Source organism: Asterias rubens, chromosome 20, assembly GCF_902459465.1.
Source record: "Asterias rubens chromosome 20, eAstRub1.3, whole genome shotgun sequence".
Lineage (NCBI taxonomy): Eukaryota > Metazoa > Echinodermata > Asteroidea > Forcipulatida > Asteriidae > Asterias > Asterias rubens.
In genome coordinates, this window is record NC_047081.1 from 4,985,886 (window position 1) to 5,008,878 (window position 22,993).

General features: G+C 38.2%; 1 protein-coding gene across 1 annotated transcript in view; it reads right to left on the reverse strand.

The window, feature by feature from the left end:
• Positions 1-2,448: 2,448 nt before the first annotated feature.
• Positions 2,449-22,993, reverse strand: part of LOC117304134 (tachykinin-like peptides receptor 99D) — a 28,690-nt gene continuing 8,145 nt past the window's right edge. The window contains exon 2 of the mRNA XM_033788634.1: positions 2,449-4,997. Coding sequence (XP_033644525.1) covers positions 4,662-4,997 — 336 coding nt within the window. The 3' untranslated portion in view covers positions 2,449-4,661. The remainder of the gene's footprint in view (positions 4,998-22,993) is intronic.

Genomic DNA, 22,993 nt, shown 5'->3' on the forward strand with positions numbered 1-22,993 from the left:
ATTTTTAAGTTAATATCCTGTTTTAAGTAATTACCAAACGTGTACCTAAGTTTCCCTTTAAGCTTTTAAGGTCGAATTGGGATGACATCAACACCGAGAAGGAAAATGGAAATGTTGTTTTCTTGAACTTGTCTTAATGCTACGCAGTAGAAATTCTTTAAAATAATAGTGTGAACCTTAATACATTAAGGTCCACCTTTTGTCAGTGTCTTCGAAGATCATGTTTAATTTAAAGCTAATACAATTTTCTACTGTTAATAAATTATGTTGTGTGTTATTCTTAATTTGCAGTTCCTGCTGTAGATGATGTTCTTTGACGTAGATGATCAAGAAGGTTTGCATGACACAGTAACTACAAGTTCCACCACTGGGGGTTATAACTATAGTTGGTGTCACAACCAGCCAGTTAACTCCGCCCGTTATACTGGTGACAACAACAACAACAACAATAACAACAACAGTAACAAAACTAAATTCGTAACTATTTGGGGACATGATATATATATTCTCGAATTTTATATACCTAAAGTTTCGAGCTTCTTTAAATTAGGCAAGATATTGCTGTAAAATACCCGCTAATTACAACTTTGATCCCAAACGACCTCGAATTAACTTAATAAAAACACATAATCATACAGAGCCTCGATCAAATGGCAACCAATAACGGTTTGTTGTGAAAGGTTTAGTAACAAGATATCTATATGCTATAATGATGTTATTGTCTATTACATTCAAAGATAAAAATCTTTATAATAATTTGTTTATATAAATTTAATATTAAAATATGTGAACAATGTTGCCGACACAAGTTTTCAGATTTTTTTTTTTTTTTTTTCGTCCTTTCAATTCCACCATCGCAGTTTATCGATACACAGAACGCAATTAGATATAGATAGCCATGTCAAGACAAGAGTTGTACAACTACTTAATAAGTGAAAACCACACGATATACAATGCTACGTTCACTTGATTTCTTTGGTGCTGAGACTAGATAAAGTGAAAAGCTGGTGCAAATTGTATGAATACATCTTCTCCATTTTTTTACGTGTAGTTGAAACTACTTGTAAACTGTTTTGTTATAATTAAAGCATTTATTTTTTTTATTTCAGACTTTGTTTTTGGCATTGTGCAGTATAGATACATCAAGGTATGACATTTGAAACGTCGTCTACAGCGGCCATAGTGCACCACGGTACCCCCATCATACACCCACTTGCCAAGTTGACTGAGTGAACAAGGTACATCAAAAGGCTCTGCAAGGTTGCTGTAAATTTCAGAAGAAAATGGAATTGGAATATCTATCTGGTAATTTGTAATACACTTCCAAACAAATACCGCTTACTCACAACAACAACTAGTAAAGACACTTACTGGAACTTTAAAATGTAATATGTACATAATATATATAATTCCTAAAACACGTCTTTAGATGTTAGTTTTCATGTCAACTTATTTTAGTTCTATAGTCGTTTTTATATAACAACCAAGCAGATCCTTGCCATTTGATTGGAGGATTGTCCGTCACGTGATAGCAAATAAAAGTACCATTACACGCTGAGTCACTCGCCGTGCTTTTTCGTTCCATCCGAAAAGTACCATTGCACGCTGGCACGCTGCCAGCGTGCAATGGTACTTTTCGGATGGAACGAAAAAGCTGAGTAAAAACATCACTGCGTGCGCGTGTCTTTGGTAACGCAGCAGGTGTTACTGCAAGAAGGCATAGTAAAATTACTAGCATTCGGCTTCTACAGTTGAAATTGTTTGTTTTGAAAGTTGTTTCTCTCAATCAAAATGACAAAGTTCTACTTGGATGTTATATAAAACAAATAATGAATGTTTTTCATTCGTGCAATGGTGCGAATATGTTCATTCGTTGAAAGCTCCAGCTTTCAACGAATGAACATTCCAATGTTCCATTCAACTCGGCTCCGCCTCGTTGAATAGAACATTTTATATAACACCCAAGCAGATCCTTGCCATTTGATTGGAGGATTGTCCGTCACGTGATAGCAAATAAAAGTACCATTGCACGCTGAGTCACTCACCGTGCTTTTTCGTTCCATCCGAAAAGTACCATTGCACGCTGGCACGCTGCCAGCGTGCAATGGTACTTTTCGGATGGAACGAAAAAGCTGAGTAAAACATCACTGCGTGCGCGTGTCTTTGGTAACGCAGCAGGTGTTACTGCAAGAAGGCATAGTAAAATTCGGCTTCTACAGTTGAAATTGTTTGTTTTGAAAGTTGTATCTTTCAATCAAAATTACAAAGTTCTACTTGGATGTTATATAAAACAAATAATGAATGTTTTTCATTCGTGCAATGGTGCGAATATGTTCATTCGTTGAAAGCTGGAATGTTCCATTCAACTCGGCTCCGCCTCGTTGAATAGAACATTCCATCTTTCAACTCATGAACATATTCGCACCATTGCACTCATAAACATCATTATGTGTATACCATCTTTCAACTCATGAACATATTCGCACCATTGCACTCATAAACATTCATTATGTGTATAGTATCACACGGTATGATAAACAGGTACAGCAACAGCGTGCTTGCAATACTCGGGGTAACTTTTGGATATCTAGACTAAAGTAATATTTACAACTCGTGGACACATTTGGCAAAACAAACCCTCATCAGTACTAAACCTATTACACAATTCAGATTGTATAATCGAAAGATAATTAGAACAACAGAACTGTCAGGTAGGCGAAGCAAACGCAGTGAATTGGCCAATAGTGTAATGATAAAACACCGGTTTTGGTACAGGAAAGACAGATTTGAATTATGTCCTTTAAACATTAATAGTTGATCGGGAAGAACGTGATGCAGTTGTCTAGTCGATGTAGTATCGACTTCTTGCAACACATGGAAACCTCGTGTCGGACTAATGCGCCTTATAGAGGACATCTTTCGTGTTAACAATGTTATACTGAAAGAGGTGGGGCTAATTTAACGTATACAACGCTGTTCTCCAACTAGTGATATACCAACATTTTACGGTATAGGTCTACGAAGTATTCGCGAATCTTGTTTGGCACATGTGAGAATTGGCCTTCATCTGAATGGACTGCGGCTGGGTGAGTGAATTAATTAATCGTCTCCTTCTTGGTAAGATGCAATTACCAAAACGGCCTGGAAGTGGACTGTTGGTTATGCACGACACTGTCATTCTAAATAGTAATTCATTCAATCAGTGGAGTGAGTTTTATCCACTACTGTATTTTAAATACAGTAGTGGATAAAAAAAACACAAATTTTGTGCTTGTAAAAAGAGTCAGGAACCAAAAGCATGCTAAATATCAAACATCGGCTGAGGTCACTTTTAGAGATAAAACCTTTTAACTGAAGCACCTCAAGCCTTGTAAAGTTGATCTCACTAATTATTTACAAATCTGAAAGCATGACGAATTTTGTAAAGCTGATCTTACTGAGCTATTTTAGTTTACTGACAAATATCAGATATCGCATAACTGGTGTCACTAGTATATTCGCCATAAATTATTTCAAAACTTCGTGAACATTCACCCGAATAAAATATGCCTTTCAAATCATCAAGATTTTAAATATTCGACGGCCAGACTGGTTCGAAATTAGCATGACTTCGATTTGGATTGTAACAACGCGGAAATTATTTTACCTGAAACCATCCTGTATATTTTTGTCAATAACAAATTTCTGCTGCATCAATGTAGTTTAGTATTTACTGCCACAGTAATTAATGTATTTAACTATGTCTTAATAGATTGTTTTCATGAAATGCAACCCTTGTACAAAAAAAAACCCGCTTCCGTTTGACTTAAACCCATTGTGGTTTGCAGGTCTGGCCAGTCAAGGACTTCTCTTTATTTTCCAATACTTTGGAAATAGTATTTTTAGCAAAGTGTCTGATAGTTTTGAATATTGAACCAAGAGCGTATCCGATCTGTCAAAACACCCGGATCACTTTTGTAAAAGTCCCTTGACAAAACACTCCCCCACCACCCAAACTCCCAGCGGCATTTATATCATTGTTATTTTGTACATTTTGGGGGGAGGTATAAATATTCATGGTTTTTCCGCCCGGGGAAAAATGCTGGGGTGTGCGCTGGATTCTGCAACCGACGGAAACATTATTTCTTGAGGTTTCTGATTGCCGTAGTTATACTGTTATACTGTTTTATATTATATTTAACCTGGTTTATCTGACACACTTCACTGTTAAGAGCAAAATTACAAATTCCTTTATGACATTAATTATCACCGAAGTACATACAGTGACAGCAATTTGTAGACAGTTATAATCTAATAATCAAAAACAAGCCTGAATCATTTGCAATGTACGGCAAACCAGTACCAACGCAGTTATTTACATTTCTATGTACAATGAAATAATTAGTTTGACACAAACGCAATTATCATTGATCTCATAATTCAGTTTAGAGAACTATAGGATATGGCACAATAAGACACTCCTAGGCTATTTACATACCTCCACAATAATTGGAATAAATGGGAACCTTATTCCAACACATCGGCGGTTAATTATCGACCAGTTTTATTTACAGTTTACCCGAATACAAGCCATTGCCCATACTTACCGCCACAAATTACTTTGAAATTGTTATTTTTGAAATTATTGATGCATTGATTGCACCAATAATTTCAGCCTATAGTCAGGATTGCATGTGTGTATTTAGAGTACTGGTTCTTTTCAAGCCACGGAATGAACCTGACTGATTTGCCTGCTGCCTATCCCTATACCGTCTCACACCCGGCAGGCAACGTACTACATTCTTGAAACCATCACGAAACTTACTATTCATCCAGCAATATATGAAGGGATTATACATGCAGTTACTCATTGCTACAGCGACCACTGTGACGTAGATAATACGGATGTACTGATAGCAGAGTACGTATTGGTAGACATCCTGAACAATGTTGAATGTATGAATTGGTAGATAGCATATAGCGAACAGGAACACCACCACAGCAAACATCTTCACCAACTGCAAAGAACAAGGGCAAAAGGTTATTTTTAGTTATTGTTGGGTTGTGAAAGGGTGTGGGGACATTAATGAAACTAGATCTAGGGATAACAAATCATAAAACACTTGTTGCTAATTATGTATTCTGGTTGGTTGGAACAGATTGGGTTAGGCCAGTGAATTAAGTTTCCGCCCCTGGGAACTAAACGTGTGTCAAGACATTGCGAAGTTTTCGGGAAATAGACTATACAATTCCTACATTAAACGTGAACAGTGAAAACTGTGAGAAACTAAAGCACTCCTTTTATTTTCCTGAATTGTTTATGATTCAATTGTTCATAAGGCATTGTAAAATAGATCCCTCTTCTGGTCACTCACAGACCGGGGATGAGATGTGCTCTAGTTACCTCCTTGCTAGTCCATAAGCCCTTATTTATGTCTTAGACTTATTTCTAGTAAAAAGTAAAGAGAAAGAGAAGCATTATGAATATTTGCATTATGAAACAACTTTTGTAAGTTCCGTATTATATTTGGCTTGTGAATGATATTTGCGTCACCGTGAAATAGGTGCGCGTCAAGACGCGCGCACGTCATGTGGCAACTAGTTCCCTGAGAGTCCAATAATACGTAACATTTTTAACCACTTACAGCACACACTATTGACTTGTAGACAAGTCGTTAATGGGCTGCCGCGGTGAGTTAGTCGAGTCGTTGTGCTGACGTAATGATTCAGGTCTTCGCGATCGAATACTGCTCTCGTAAGATTTGCTTTCACTTGAAGCTGCTGGTTGCCGACGACAGCTCCCTATTAAAAGGGAACGTAGTCTTTGGAGCAGTAGTCTCGTGGGGGCAAGTAGTCTCCCGATAATACGCCAGTGTCTGGGAATCACGGGGAGATTCGGAATCGCTGTGAGAGTCAAACGCTATCACCGCGAAAGCCATTTAACGACTTGTCCACAAGTCTACATCTTCTCGTGGTGTGACAGTCAACAGCAACTACAAATCTGGATCTGGAAAACCTCATTCCTCAAAAGGGGGAGAATACATTTTACAAATAAAACCAAAGTAGTCAAAATGCAACTAAAATATGAGTACAATCCCTCTGAAATGTCCTACATACTGCACACCACAGAGTGTATATAATGTACGACAAAATTCCCTTTGCCCTTTTAGGTTATTCTCAAAAGCTATAAATCCAAGCTATAACGCCGTCTTTACCAACACAACAAGTATTCATATGAATAGTAAACGGCACACTCATACAAGGTTATTACCGTGAACACTGGTGTCACCCTGTCTTTATAATACAAGTACTGTTTTACAGAACCTATGATTTTATTGGATACAATTATTTCATTAGATAAACGTGCAATGACGTAAGCTTTCTAAATGTAAAAAAAAAATCTAACTTTTTTTTTTTTTTACGGAAAGTTTTCTATTCATCCCTGAAATCTAATTCTGCTCAAGCAACGTGGCATTGAATACAGCCTTTTCAGATCGTTCATCAATTACTGTACATACCCCTTTACTGTTCATATCCAATGACGTAATGTTTAAAACTTCGCTCAAAACAAAATTGGTAGCGCCCTCTATTAAACAAGTTTACAACTGCGGTGTCATTTGGTGCACAATCTATAGATTGAAGACACCGCAGAAAATGGCGCACGGTGCTACTCCATCTATTGCAAGTGATTGACTCTGCGATTGAGCAAAGATCAAATTGGCTAGAGCAAGATTAGAACCAACGACCTGCTGCCGGCGCTTTGCCATTTGCATAAAATATGTTGACTGTCTCCCTTTTTGTCAATATTTTTGTTCGGGGTGTTAGTCAGAAGCCATACAACCTTTAAACTGCCGTGAAGCCAGGGATCACACCCAAGTTTCGATACAACCGGGGAAGTGGCAGCCATGGGATCACCTTAATAGGGGATGCAACTTCATATTTCAGAAATCAAACATATCGTTTTTTTCTTCAGTCAAACCCTTTAACCATTTAAATATTTACTTAAATTCAGTTTCCCTTGGAGTTTATTGCTCAATATTTGCAATACGAACTGAAAGTGATCCCTCTCTTGCCATCTATCACTTCCTGGGTTATATCCTTTGGATTTGATCTCTGGTCATGCTGAACTTTCAGTTTGCATTCAACCAATCTGACTGGCACCTCGAACAATGATATTGACCAAACCGTCGCCTAGCATACTACAGTAGTCCAGTTGGTGGAGGGCATGTACGTAATTAAAGTGGGTTCGACTCCCGTTGTTGTCAATGTCTTTGCTCACCTAATATTATTGTAATGACGCAGTTACATTTTAAGGGAAAAGAATTTGGGAGAACATTTTTGTCCACCTGCTTAGTCAATTCAATAATTATACTGCATTTTATACAAGATGATGTATATAACTTTTTACGAAGTATGTATAAAATCGTCCTCTCTCTATGGTAACAAAGACATTAGAAATAAGACATGAAAACTTTATTGATATACAAAAGAAGAAACTGCATTGCTCACACAATTTCTTTTTAAACAACCCATTTTATAACAAAAATTTTACAACAAGCAGATGGTGTTACCGCAAACCCAAAAAATAAATATATACTAAACTCATACTCAGTTCAGTGCTATAATTAAGAGTGAGCATTTTACGGCAAACATGGTTTATTTGTCAACTCTTTTGAAACAGGCGATTTGCGATTGCAAATGATTTCACAAGACACAATCCACTCGTATCTCGCTAATAAATAACAACATAAAGTTATAATTTTAAAATCGATTAAGGACCCTCATGTTGGTGTAACTTCTTATCAATGTAGCCTACTTTGACACAGTTGTGATGCATTCACTTGAAGTTGAATTACCTTGTCAAGCCATAACACATGGAACGACGTGTGTAGTTCCTCTACGCAGTTCCCTCATGTATGCATGAAGTCGGAACTCCTCTCTATTATTGCTGTTGATATTGGGTTACGTGGCGCAGATATGCCCTGTGAGGTGCATTACACAATTTCTCCCTCGAGGGGTTTTGGTTTTCATTATTTCCACTCGATCTTCCAAGGAATCTATACTTTACTAGTTTTTATTTCTCCGATTTAAAAACTTAATAATGAACGAAGCGTGTTCCATATTAGCACGATGACCATACTGAAACTTTTAGATTACAGACAGACAAGTGCCACCCTGTTTGAACTTCCATCAAAGAATTCAGACATTGTTAAAAATTGTGAGTCATCTCCCATGAGCAGTTGCGATTTGAGCTCACAGCATACTGCATGTGACTGCAGAGTCATTGGCACCTGGATGGGAGTGAATGATTGCGTTCACTGGCTGGTGTGTTGTTTATCACATCTAGACACAACACACCGTCAGTAATCGTCAAGGTGCGGCGAATTAGACGCATGGACGCGGATTTTGATTAGTTGGGCCTATGGCCTACCACATCCTCTGCTTCACCGAGTGACATGGGCAGAGAGTTCACGTGTCACGTTAAGGTTTGAGGACAGAAAGGAACGTACGGTGGCTGATCTCCGCCAAAAAATAAACACTGTTCCAGTAGGGCGTTATAACGCCCTATACAGCGTTATAACGCCATAAAATTGAGAAATAGGGCGTTATAACGCCCTAAGTTTACGGCGTTATAACGCCCTAATTGAAAAATAGGGCGTTATAACGCCCTATTAGGGCGTAATAACGCCCTATACGGCGTTATAACGCCCTAATTTACGGCGTTATAACGCCCTAAAGTACTACTTATCAAAAATGTTCATTCAAATTGATGATGCGTATTTTAAAAACCTTTTAAAGTCACACGTGGTCTCCGACCCCTTTCATACTCTTTGTATGACCGTGATGAGCATGTTGAACATGTTGGGCAACTCGTATTAGTTGTAAATAAGGAACACGTTGCCTTGGATTGGACGAGTTGATCTAATGCACATGGGTAGAAAGATGTTTTAAAAGTAGAATACAATTACCCATACAAATTTGCGTCGAAATTGCGTGGTTTTCCTTTTACTCTGCGAACTCACACGGTCGGCCATTAATTGTTGAAGTCAAAAATTAGACTCCCATAAATGGCCGACCGTGTTAGTAATTTTGCGAGGCTTGTTGGGTGGATCATTGTATTCTACTTTTTAACAGAACATGTTTCTACCCATATGCATTTTATAACAAACGGTTACAAACGCTTTTCAAAGACCAACTATAGACTGATCCAATATTTTTTAGATATTCTTGTTCAAGTTTTGTGAAGTGTTTTATATTTTCTTCATAAGTTAAGGGCTAAAGCGTGTTATTATTCTACTCTTCCACAAGTTGTTTTCCAAAGGGAGAAGTTAAAGAATAAAACAGCGCTTTCCAGCCAATCTGTCTTTTTAATAGTAATTATATTATGCCAAAGAATTCAGAAAAAAATATGAAAACTTGTATAGATTTAGCATCCGTTTTAAAAAACAAAATATTGGGATAGCATACAAATTATATTTATTAAATAATTTCCACAGAAACGACGCCTATCGACTAAAGTTAGCATAAAACCATCAGAAAAGCAAGGTCCATGGTGACAATCATTTTTCTAGTCCTCAATCACGAAGGGTGATAATATGTCAAGTACATATATAGCAAGAATAAAAAAAAACTAAAAAAACTCACAGTTAAATCATAAGCACTTTTATTTTCTGGAAACACTTTGTGCTTCAAAAACCGTGCGACAGAAACCTTCCTAGGAAGAAGGGCTCTATGTAAAGGGCAAAATTGTGTGATGCACTCATAGTAATAGATAGAGTCCTTATGAAAGGAAACCTCTGGTGCAAACTTTTACTGCGTTATGGAATTCTTTCAGAGCAAATTTGAACCGTGATGGTCTGTACATTCCAAATAGAAGTCAGAAGGGTAACTTACTTTTGGGGTTGATTGAATGTCACCGAAAATCAGGAATTAACCGAAACCTAATTCCTGTCCCGAACAAATCTACAGACCCATATAATCATGTAATAAAATTAGAAGTTAATGTGAGTTTTGAAACTTGTAGTAGTTTCTCCAGGATTCTACTCCAACCCCCCCCCCCCCCCCCCCCACCGATAACTTTCGTCTTTCCTCATTAGGGGGGGGGGGGGGGCAGCGGATGACAATCATGAAAATGTCTAAACATTATTTAAAAAACAAAATTTTGGGGAAAAAAATCACTTCATCAAGGGAGGCTAGCTATTTTTATTTATTTTATAGGGCGTAAAGGGCGTTATAACGCCCTAATGGGGCGTTATAACGCCGTAATATTAGGGCGTTATAACGCCCTATTACTCAATTAGGGCGTTATAACGCCGTAAATTAGGGCGTTATAACGCCGTATAGGGCATTATTACGCCCTGATAGGGCGTTATAACGCCGTAAAATTAGGGCGTTATAACGCCCTATTTCTCAATAGGAGACTTTCCAACGCTAGGCGGCAGCAGACATACCGGGTAAATTTCCATTGTTTACGTAGTTCTGAACATGCGCATAATTCTGAGAACAATGGATTTACCCGGTAAGTCTGCTGCCCTCTATCGTCCCAGAAAGTCTCCCATTAGGTAATTTAGGGCGTTATAACGCAGTATAGGGCGTTATTACGCCCTAATAGGGCGTTATAACGCCGTAAAATAGGGCGTTTTATATAACACCCAAGCAGATCCTTGCCATTTGATTGAAGGATTGTCCGTCACGTGATAGCAAATAAAAGAACCAATACACGCTGAGTCACTCACCGTGCTTTTTCGTTCCATCCGAAAAGTACCATTGCACGCTGCCAGCGTGCAATGGTACTTTTCGGATGGAACGAAAAAGCTGAGTAAAAACATCACTGCGTGCGCGTGTCTTTGGTAACGCAGCAGTGTTACTGCAAGGCATATTAGTAACATTACTAGCATTCGGCTTCTACAATTAAAAATTGTAGGCCTACGCTTTGTTTGTTTTGAAAGTTGTATCTTTCAATCAAAATGACAAAGATCTACTTGGATGTTATATAAAACAAATAATGAATGTTTTTCATTCGTGCAATGGTGCGAAAATGTTCATTCGTTGAAAGCTGGAATGTTCCATTCAACTCGGCTCCGCCTCGTTGAATAGAACATTCCATCTTTCAACTCATGAACATATTCGCACCATTGCACTCATAAACATTCATTATGTGTATACCATCTTTCAACTCATGAACATATTCGCACCATTGCACTCATAAACATTCATTATGTGTATAATAACGCCCTAATTTAGGACGTTATAACGCCGTGTAGGGCGTTATAACGCCATACTGAAAAAGTGTTTATTTGTTGGCGGAGATCAGCCACCGTAGGAACGTCTGTCCAATGTTATGGCAGTACAACAAAGAAATATCAGATAAAACACAAATAACACGTGACATTGCAATATCTTACTCTGCAATAACAATGTTACCATTGTATTAGAATAGTAACATCGAAGTCTTATATAGCGCACGTATCTACCAAACAGGGTAATGCTACTCTCACACTTGGGCGAATATCTTGCGAATATGAATCTTTGAAATTCGCGATGAATTCGCCCAAATGTTGCGATTTGATAGTAAATATGTTCTCGGTTGTCCTCAAACCTCTCCTTACCAATATCTTACGCATAATACGCAAGCTTTACCAACAGTACCAATGGCTTACCAAGTTACCGTCTTCACAACATTCGCTGAATGTACGGAAGTGCGTCGTATTGGCCCTCTCACAGAGTGGCGAATGTTCTTGCGAACATGAATATTTGAATTTCGCGTTGAATTCGTCCAAAATGGCGGTTGGATAGTGACTATTTTCATCTCGGTCTCACCCCTCGATCGTCCTCGGTCGGCCCTCTCCTTACGAATATATTACGAATGCTTACCAACGCTTGCCAATGCCTTTACGAACGTTGCAAACGCTTAACGCATGCTCTACCAACGTTACCAATGCTTACGAAAATAATAACGAAGTCTAACGAAATCACGCCGAATGACCGTCTTCGCAACATTCGCTGAAATTTACAAACCGGTTTGCAAATTGAGCGATCTTCGTAAGGAGGTGGGGAATAATTTGTGAAGTTTCCGAATTTGTTACCAACGCTTACGAAGACACGGCGAATGTTGCGAAGCTTGAGAGATTGTCATATACTTCCTTCTGATAGCATATTCGCTAGCATATTCGCCGTGTGAGAGCAGCATAAAGTGACCGATCTTCGTAAGGAGGTGGAGAATGACTTGTGAACGTAGTGAATTTGTTGCGAATGTTGCGAAGTTTGAGCGATTTTTTAATATTTCCGTTCGTAAGCACATTCGCTAGCATATTCTCCCTAGTGTGAGAGTAGCATTACAGGAAGATAGATTATTGCAGTGGTGAATTCTGAGACCCAATTGTGAGCACGTTATAGTATTAACCAGGTGCTACGGCGCCTGAAAACCCCATATTTGGTTCAGCGTATGCCAACGTGTTAGAGATGTTGGCATACGTCGGCATACGCTTACTAAAGCGTGTGAGAGTGCCTTTATTCGGCTGGGGATTCGAACCCACACTCTGTTGATCAGAAACACCAGAGTTTGAATTCGGTGCTCTTAATTAACCGCTCGGCCACGATACTTCCACCGTATGTGATTTATTGATAAAAAAAGAGTCCAGGGGTCGATTTCACAAAGAGTTAGGACTAGTCCTACGAGATATCAAACATGTACAGCTAGTCCTAAGTTAGGACTAGTAACTTGAGATAAGACTAGTCCTAACTCTTTCCAACACCGGTCACAATAACATCATTTGACACGCCCTATTCCCTCCGAGTAGAGCTTAAACTTAATTACTTCTCAAAATTAACAATGAAAACATTACCAATATAATAATGGCATGTAGGCCTATTTGCTATGATGACCAATCCATTGACTACTGATTTTACTACACACAATGTTAAATCTTGATGTTGATTTAAATACGAGAAAACGCCAAAAGTTTAGCAAACGTGTCCCCAAATATGAGTGATAGTACCTAACCAGACCGTTGTAAAGTTGCAGCTATACGATGTAGTTAATACAATTAAACGGGGGGACCCAACCTCTCTTTACTACATCGCAGGCTGCTGTACCATGATAATAGAGCAAATAGTATGTTGATATGATTACTCTAGTGCCATGTTTTGCATAATGTAAATATATTTGCGTCAATATTGAGCGCTAGACCGATTTTCAAACTATTTGTTTTATCTCGTTCAGTGTGTACACGTGCATATACACCGAATACACAGTTCCACTGATAGGTCCTTACTCAACAATCGTGGTAATTAATGCATGCCATACCTCAGTTCAGGTACCATTTTAGAAGACTCCTTGCTTGATTGGGGAGTTGAAAAAAACAATCCACAACAGTTTAAAGGATTTGGGTACTTTTTCAAATTGTCCATAGATTTACATTAAAGGGACACACCGGCCGAATTGGGCTATTTGGGCTACAAAATGGACTAAGATATGACTTCAACGGTCTTCAAGGAATGAAGAAGAACAGTCCTGAAAACAAATCGTCAAATTTAGCCGTTTTTGAGCATTTTAAGACAAAAACGCAGGTTGCGTGATTGTTCTAACCAAAAAGTGGTACAAACAATCACGTGACCTTCCGGGCTAGTTTTACTTCCAGCCGTCTAAAAGTAACGAAAAAGATCATGTATTCAAATTATCGCTACAAAATGTAAATAATGGTGAAAAAACTAACGTAAGATTCGCATTCAAAGAGTCCGTGTAACGGAAGCTTGTTTATGGCCCCACGGCGTGAAGCAATCAGAACGTAAGCCTCGGGGCATTATACCATACCGCGCATGCCGTGTCTCGTGGGGGGCTGGAGGTGTAATCCGGGGCGCTATGAACTCCAAGCGTGCGGGTCTCGCCGTTAGCTTGGGAGGGGTTGGGAGCCAGACATCAAAGTACCTGTTTGTCTTTGTGGGTTTGTCAGTCGGTACACCTCGTGTCGATTCCGTTATTTCTTATGATCGCATAATGCTCTGTTTTGTTTCATGGCTCCTAGTTTCTTTTTGTTATGAGTTTTCAGGTAATTATAAAAGATTGATTATGTCAAAACATAGGAATACCGCATTTTGTTATATTGACAGTGTTATTGTGTGAGTAGCTTAAACAATGTTTTACAAAGAAGAAAAAAGGATAAAACGGAGCCCCGATCGTAAGAAAGGACAGGTGAATGAGAATTTTGTAAAAGGTTGAAAAAAAAATAATGATAAAAAAAGATCATCAAAGCATTATTTTGTCAACTTTTTTTATTATTTTTTATTATGTGAATGAAGTGTTGTTTTTGAGATTGTTGAGGTATTATTTGGTTCTGTTCCAAGCTACGCAGATACTCGGCTACGCTTACGTTCCTTCAAATGATTTACGCTATAATATCAACAGGTTTATTTTCAAGCCCGAGTCAAGCTACGCTTACGTTTCAAGATATGCTTGTTCCAAAAGATACGGTTACGTTCTATCTACACAGCTACTCAGCTACGCTTACATTCCAAGTTTTGCTTACGTTCCTTCAAGTTACGCTATAATAACAAAAGGTACGTTTCAATACTAAGTCAGGTTACGCTTACGTTCCATACGCAGCTACGTTTACATTCCAAAGTACCCAGCTACGCTTACGTTCCAAGATATGCTTACGTTCCAAAAAATATGGTTACGTTCCAAAAGATATGGTTACGTTCCAAGCTACACAGCTTCTCAGCTATGCTTAATCCAAGATACAATTAGGTTCCAGTTACGCAATAATCAAAAGGTACGCTTTCAATCCCGAGTCAAGCTAGGCTTACGTTTCATACGCAGCTACGTTTACGTTCCAAAATACCCAGCTATGCTTACGTACCAAGATATGCTTACGTTCCAAAAAATATGGTTACGTTTCAAAAGAAATGGTTACGTTTCGAGCTACGCAGCTACTCAGCTACGCTTATACAATCCAAGATATGTTTAGGTTCCAGTTACGCTATAATCAGAAGGTACGCTTTCAATCCCGAGTAAAGCTTACGTTTCAAGATTTGCAGCTATGCTTACGTTTCAAAATACATTCTCACAAGGACGCTTTTGAATCCCTCAAGATGCACTCCCCCCCCCACCGAGATAAAAAATCTTTCACTGTAAACAGGGCCCGTTGTGATCAGTTTCATCTGTTTAGCAGAAAATACTGCTTACAAATTTTCTTTACTGTTTAAAAATTTAGTCGGGAACCAGCCAAAAGTTTTCAAATTTAATTAAAATTTGGCTGGTAATCAGTTTCAGCTTTGCATTACTATTTTGTGCTTAGCAAATATTGTGCCACTATGAAGGCACTATGAAATTGGGTCCTGGAACGTCGGGAGCACATAACGCCACGATCGCATTCCAAACTGCATCATGGCTATGCAGTAGTATGCCTAGTTTATTGGGGCCAGGAATGCTTTATTTACTTGTCCCTGTCCCATCATATTCTGGGTTAGTTTCTTTGTGTTCTTCGTGACGATCTTTGGATGTGCGTCGAAGCACGAAGGTCTACCTCCATCGTCGGAGGATTTGCCTGATCCGTTTATGCTGGTTGTATGGATAGACTGGATCCTTATGCTGCACAATAGTAACACGTTGCTATAAACAAAGCACCAGTCTACTTACAACATTGTGCGACAATGTCACGAAGATTTGACAGTTGCAACGGCTGGAAACACGTATACGCTGGCCTTTTTTCGCTTTGGTTTTTTAAAATTATTTTTCGCTGTACGTGACATTTTGATGATTTTTTTACAGCAACCATCTATAAAAACATTATTTATGAATCTACACCCCTAAATTGCGTAAATGGTTAGCCGGTGTGTCCCTTTAAACTTACAGGGTTTGAAGATAATGATAGTGGAAAGCTTCCCTTCAAATATTACTTACTGAGGTGCTGTAGTTTTTGAGAAATGAGTAAAACAATGTTATGAACATACGTTTGTACATGCTTAAATTAATGTTCGTCTCATGAGACGAAAAGTATTTTCATTACATTGTTTTACTCATTTCTCAAAAAATACAGTACCTCAGCACGTAATATTTCCAGGGAAGCTTTCTACTATCACAATCTTCGAACTGTGTAAGTTTAGTGTAAATCTGTGGACATTGTGTTTTTTGTCCTACAAAAAGTACATACACTTAATTGGCTTAAAGGAACTTCACAGAATTGGTAAGAGCAAAAATCGTGAAGATCACAGATTTACACGGTATAGTGATGATGATAGTAGAAAACGTCCCTTGAAGTATTTCTGTCTGAAATTTCATATTTGATGAGAAATAAATAATGTAATTTCGCGTTTAGAGTTTATCGCTCAGTGAGCGTTGAATTCATTTTTGTTTTGGCATCTATGCAACGCAAAATTTGTAATCGGCTCGTGACCCAGATGGCCGATCGATCTCAAACTTCTACAGGTTTGTCAGTTTCTGTATATGGTGGGTTACATAAAGTGCTTACACTGCCAGCAACTTTTTTGATAGCAAAACCAATTCTGTAATGTTCCTTTAATTGATCTAATTAATTACATAAGCGTAAGATTTTGAGAAACACTAGCCTTGATTCAAGGCTGTTGCGTAGTGTGCCCCGGCCCGGCGGTGCGCGGCACGATTCGGCAACAAAAACTGCACGCAGTGTATACACGAACAACGTATACATTGTTTGTGATGTACATTGTACAGCGAGAACAGTATAGCGTAGTCGTGAGTACGGTCGTGTCTTTGTACTTTCAACCTCGTGCATGTTGCTCAAAAGGTACTCATGTACCGTACATCTATGTACTGTATGGGTGTGTGTGTGTACATTTTACACGTATTATATGCATTGTGTTATGTATGAGCGGTGCGCTGGCGGAATTCAGTGATGGGGACTGGGATTTTGCAGGTCGCGGTTGGCTGTAGCGCCTTGATCAAGGCAGCAAACTATAACAAATGCAGATGGTCCTTGCATTTTGAACAAGGTAGATCAGTGTCCATTTGGGGCAAATCAACTTCTCCCGCAAGCTTCGCTTTTGATTTAAATACATGTATTGCTTGAATAAACTTGAATAAACAAAATGCCTCATAGCTAACAAATACAAATGCTTAAGACTGAGGATACTTCATTGATTGACTATAGCCGATAAAAGAACTTACCACAATTCAAGAGCCTGCAATCCCATCAGGATTGCGTGGCATAGTGTGAATCTAGTTTGCCAGTAAACCGACGGTGCTTCCGATCAGCAAACGTTCTGACTTTTCCCAGTACTAAGTCTAAGGTTCACATTGTTAAATCATGGTTATCATTTACATAGAGATGGGCATGTAGGATTTTAATTCATTAATGATTGATATTTATTTTATTTTTTATTATAGATAAAGTTTACACATTCGGGCATTTTACTGCAGTTTGCAATGTTTTACAGCAGTTAGACGAATCGTGCAGACATGGTAAAAACTACTAATGAAACATGCTTTTAAGGTAAAAATGATTTTGGTGTTTCACTTCATCACGTAGGAAATGAGCATTTGTGGCAAGTTTCGTAAAATCACTCAAGCATGGCACCCCCCCCCCCCTCTCCCCGGACACGGTCCAAAACAATCACACATGCAGATATAAAAGAAACATGAAGTCAAAGTATATATTATCATAAGGACGCCAGAAGTTTTTCTAGTTTTTCAAAACCTTGAGGTTGAAGCATAATGTTTTGATCGATAATTACGAAAAGCTCAGTGTACAAATATCAAATTTACATTTAAATGATGAACAAACACATTATAAACAAAGTTGTAATATATCATTCCCACTAAAACAACTTTGCTGAAGCAGCTTGAGCAGCTTAATGACAGTTTGGGTAACAGTGCGTTGTCAGTCCACGATGACCAACAATATTTGCAAACGGCCCGGCTTTCGGAAACCAGCCAGAATAAAACGCCTTGAAGACCTCAGGCACTAGACAATCGGGCTACGCTTAGTTGTCCATCACATTGTAATAATTACTTGTTTTAACTCGACTCCTCGACTGTAAATGTATTCTAGGCACGTGTAGTTGGCCAAAGCCATGGACGATTCAACCGTTCACCATGGGGCGACGAGTGGGATGTATATTATAACAGTGGTGGCAATAGCTGTTAGTATTGACTAAATATATTGCCTCAACCCATGCATCCACAAACTTACAGGCCTTCGTGGGCCGCAGCTTTGCTTGACCGTAGACTAATATTGCAAGGTTTGGTTTCCATCGCGATTGCAAGTTATTGTGTACCCCCTATGTGGTCTGTAGGCCAGCAACACTCACGTGTGAGATACTCAATTTCAAGCATCCAGTATATCTGAGGGAAGTAGACGAATCTGAAAATCTGAAAACCTTCGTGCTTTGATTTCTGTACCAGGAGTTGTTTTTGTCTCAATCAGTGAAGATCCTCCAGAACTGTGAAACGAATAATTAATCCCGAATAGACCAAATAGAGAAACACTAATTATGTTTAGCCTTTCACGCTATCTGCGAGGGGTCTTTGATGTTTCATCAAGAGTTCAATCGTTTAAATCTACATCCATCAGGAATAATATTGACATGGGTCGTGATTGTTTCTTGATTGTGAAGCAGTTGTATGTAATGATTAAGCTTTAAATGTTGTGGAGGGCCATAGCAATTACTGCGTGAGGGAGATAGGTCCGACAGTGTCCTCAAGAAAGCACTTGACAATGACGTTTGAGCGACTTGGGCAAAGTGAGTAGCAGTGATATCGACCTCAAGTTTCACACTGTAGGCGGTTGTGATCGAAATAGCTCTGGATACCGCTGTATGTACTGACGATGGATTTGTGGAAAAGCCACATGATCATCGTGTGAGTAGAATAACAGATTGTCAAGAAGACACCATACGAGGCAATCTTTATACAGGACCATAGTAGCACACACTATTTTGTTCTGCTTACAGTTATACAGTGGTTAACAAATCTGCTGCTTATTATGCTGATGGTAGAAACAATTGTTGAATTGGCCCCCCTGGACAAACATGATCCTGTTTCAGCTCGTGGCAATAATTATTATTATTATACAGCCATTTCAACAATACATGACAATACAAAAAATACTTCCAGATGGGCTAGGAGAAACAAAAGCAAAATAATTGCTGTGGTCCATAGACCTGCCTCCCCACATCTGGTTGTAAGACAAGTAATAAAACGAGTAATAAAATATGTATGAAACAATTTATGTACAAAGAGATGGGAAAGTTAACTATAAATAAAACATGTATATGTACATCAAAGTTGGCAACTAAAACAACAAATAATAATATAACATGGACTATGTGAGATTAGAACCAGTTTTAGGAGTGTAAAGTTTGAGAAACTTTGCACAGTGTAAAAAACAAATTAACATCAAACAAAAACAGAGAAATTCCTAAACACTTAAATAATGTAAATAAATATCCAAGTAGAATGCAAATTAATGCCTTCTTCATTCACTCAACGAGCCAGCAATGTTTGGAAATGGCCTTGAACGCGACAAGCATGACAAATACATTAATAATGGTAAATTTTTATTGTCCTTTGACTTTATCATTCACGAAGGTGTTTTATATTTAGTATTTTTTTTCTCTCTCGATGTTTGCGTGTCAAATATTAACGACGATACACTTTTCTTGGAAAGCACAAGTATTTGTTGGGGTTGGAGAAATATTATTACACAGAGTGTCACCTCTTGAGCACAACGCACTTAGTCTCGTATTACGACACATTTATTGGTATGCCTTCAGACACATTCATGTAATGAAAATTGGGAACCAATGAAGTCGATACTTCAAAAACAAACGTTGAGCCCGACATCCCATTCATACACACATAAAGACCTTTGGATGGATACATCAACATTCACAGGTATCCCGTATGTTGATTATAACTATCCAGTTTTTCAGTATACGTAATGCCATCATTTTCATAAAAACCGAACTGCATAATGCACGGATCCAGAGGGCCGTGGGTGCACGTGTCAACCGACAAAGTTTGACACACAACAATCGAGACAGAAAGAAGTGTAGGGGGATGGACTGTAAGTATCTTTCTCCTATCAAATAATCACAACAATTGCTCTATATCTACGCGTTTGTTATGACTAGTAAAGCCTGTTCCAACGTTAGAGAACAGGCCGATGTTTGATTATATTTGGACCCTAAAACCAGAAAACTGTGATCCAGATAATACTTCCTGAAAGCCCCTTTCGAAAATATGAATTCGGTAAACATGGTGTCCACGTCCACACCTAAACACGGTGGGACAATCTAATGGAGAGACTTTAACTTTAAAAGAACACATTGCCTTGGATCGTCTTTGAAAAACGTTCAGTAACCGTTTGTTATAAAATGCATATGGGTAGAAAATGGCCGACCGTTAATTCGCGACGTAAAAGGAAAACCGTGCAATTTTGAGTGATACTTGTGTGGATCATTCTACTTTTAAAACATCTTTCTAACTATATGCATTTCATAACAAACGGTTTTGAACGCTTTTTTATATAGGCCAACTCGTCCGATCCAAGGCAACGTGTTCCTTTAAAATAGACTCAACGTCACAAGTTAGTGATGCCATGAACGATTGCCTGCCGACGAAAACAATCAGTTGAGATCTTGGCGTGTGATAGCGATTTGACTTGTTACTGAACAAAATAAAGCCGGGTAACATGTTCAAATATCACACCCCTCTGACTGATGCTCTAAATAAATGACAACATGATTTTATTCTATAGTTGGCATTGGGCTGATTGTGTCTTTTTAATTGTTTTATTATACAATTGTGGATCTAAGGGTCGGGTCACCGGGCACACACTTAAAGGACCGGTCGAGTTGGTTTTTGAAAAGCGTATGTAACCGTTTGTTATCAATTGCATATGATTAGAAAATTATTTTAAAAGTAGAATTAATAATCCACACAAGCATTACTCGAAATTGCGTGGTTTTCCTTTTACCTCGTCGACAAACACGGTCAACCATTTATTGGAGTAAAATTTTGGACTCCCGATGTCCGACCGGGTAAGTACGCAAAGTAAAAGGAAAACCACGAAATGTCTGGGCAAATGTGTGTGGATCATTGTACTCTACTTTTTTTAAAACATCGTTTTTACAATATGCATTTCATAACAAACGGTTACAAACGCTTTTCAAAAACCAGCTCGACCAATCCAAGGCAACGTGTTCCTGTAATCTTGCTTTCATCAGGGAAGAGGCAAATAGACCAACATAACAATGGGGGACTTTGGAATACTATAGGTGGCAGCAGACTTACCAGGTAATGTTCCATTGTTCACGTAGTTCTGAACACGCGCACATGAACAATGGATTTTACCTGGTAAGTCTGCTACCACCAAGCGTCCCAAAAGTCCCCCAAACTATTCGGCCTTATCTGAAACGTATTGACAGAAATAATGTAGCAGTACACTGAAATGAAGAGCATATCTTTGGTTTTGTATGAACAAATCGGTACAACTCAAATTTTAAAAAGAGAAAGTTGTACGTAAAAATGGCTTCAAAAAGAAAGAAAACAAAAACAAAATGTGTATGAAGAATAGTAAAACAAATGTAACATTGTTTGTTTGTTTGTTTCGGGTGAGTCGATTAGCTCCCCTCGGTATTGGAAGTTGACAAACTAGTTCCCTCGGCTTCGCCTCGTGATGAACTAATTTGTCAACTTCTAATACCTCGGGGAGCTAATATCGACTAGTCACCCTCAAACCAAGTTATATTTGTATTATAATATCCTGTATTACACAGGATTTCGTCTTTTAACTACAATTTTAGGTTTTTGTTAATGTTAAAGTCACCTGGAATTACGGATGTCATGTTATTGAGCCTAACTTTTCCCAGGTTTGTTATTCTATATATAAGTTGTGGTACACGAAGTGTGGGCCTTTGGACAATACTGTTCACCGAATGTGTCCGATAGCTTTAAATGGGCGTGACCTGGGCGGAGGTCACATTGATACCATTGTTGTTTACCTTTGCCTGTTCCTGTTCGGACGGCCCTGCTTGTTATAAAGGCAGAACTTAACTTAATAGACTTAAAATTAATACAAAATAATAAAAACAATATTAATTTAAACATATTTATTACAATTGTTTTTTAGAGAATTGATGTAAAAAAATATATAAAAAAATGAAGTGGCAATGACTTTAGTTGCAAGTGAAACTTGTCTCTTTTTTTATAAATTTGTTAAAAAGTTATGATGTAACAAATTTAATGTTTGACTGTTAAGAACGATACTCATCAAACACTTCACAGGCGTATTTTGTTAATGCGTTTTTTGTTTATTAATTAAATACGTTTATTGATGAAAGTATATCCTTTGTGTCACTGCAATCCTTCAAAAGTTGTGCCTCCCTTGTATAAATCTTTATTCCCCTTTTTTTTAAATTGTCAACCAAAACGAAAAAAAAAAAAAAAAAACGATGTACATTTGTAAGGTTACTGCTAAAAATACACTCCACTTTATAAGTTACCGGGCTTAGAGTATTAATTTGTATTCCTGTGTCACTTTTTATGAAGCATCGGAAGTTACTATCAGAGTGGACTTTAGATGGTAGCAAAATCAACGGGTTTTGTACAATACAGCAGGGCAGTCAGCAGCTCTAGTAATCGTCAATATTTACTCTCTCACAACCAATTTGGACCGACATCCAAATTGATGTGTTTCTAAAAACATCCGATATGCTGTATCAATCATTCCAAACCAAAGAGAGAGGAGTAGGGCGAGGGAAGCAGCATGCGTCACCTAATTTGTCTTTGTTGAGCTGCAACGGAATGTAATTTAAGTCAAACTTCGTTTCAGCAGGATTTACTCACTTATTCAGATAAAGTCCATATTTCATATTTAGAGCCTCAAAAGAAATGTTTGAATAATGACATAATTAGAGTATACAAATAAGAACAGGTTGGACAGTGTCAGTTCAAACGGTATGGAACTGAAAGTAACCGTCACGCAATAGTGTGAACCCCTTGAATAACATTGCAGTTGGAGTAAATACATTGCCA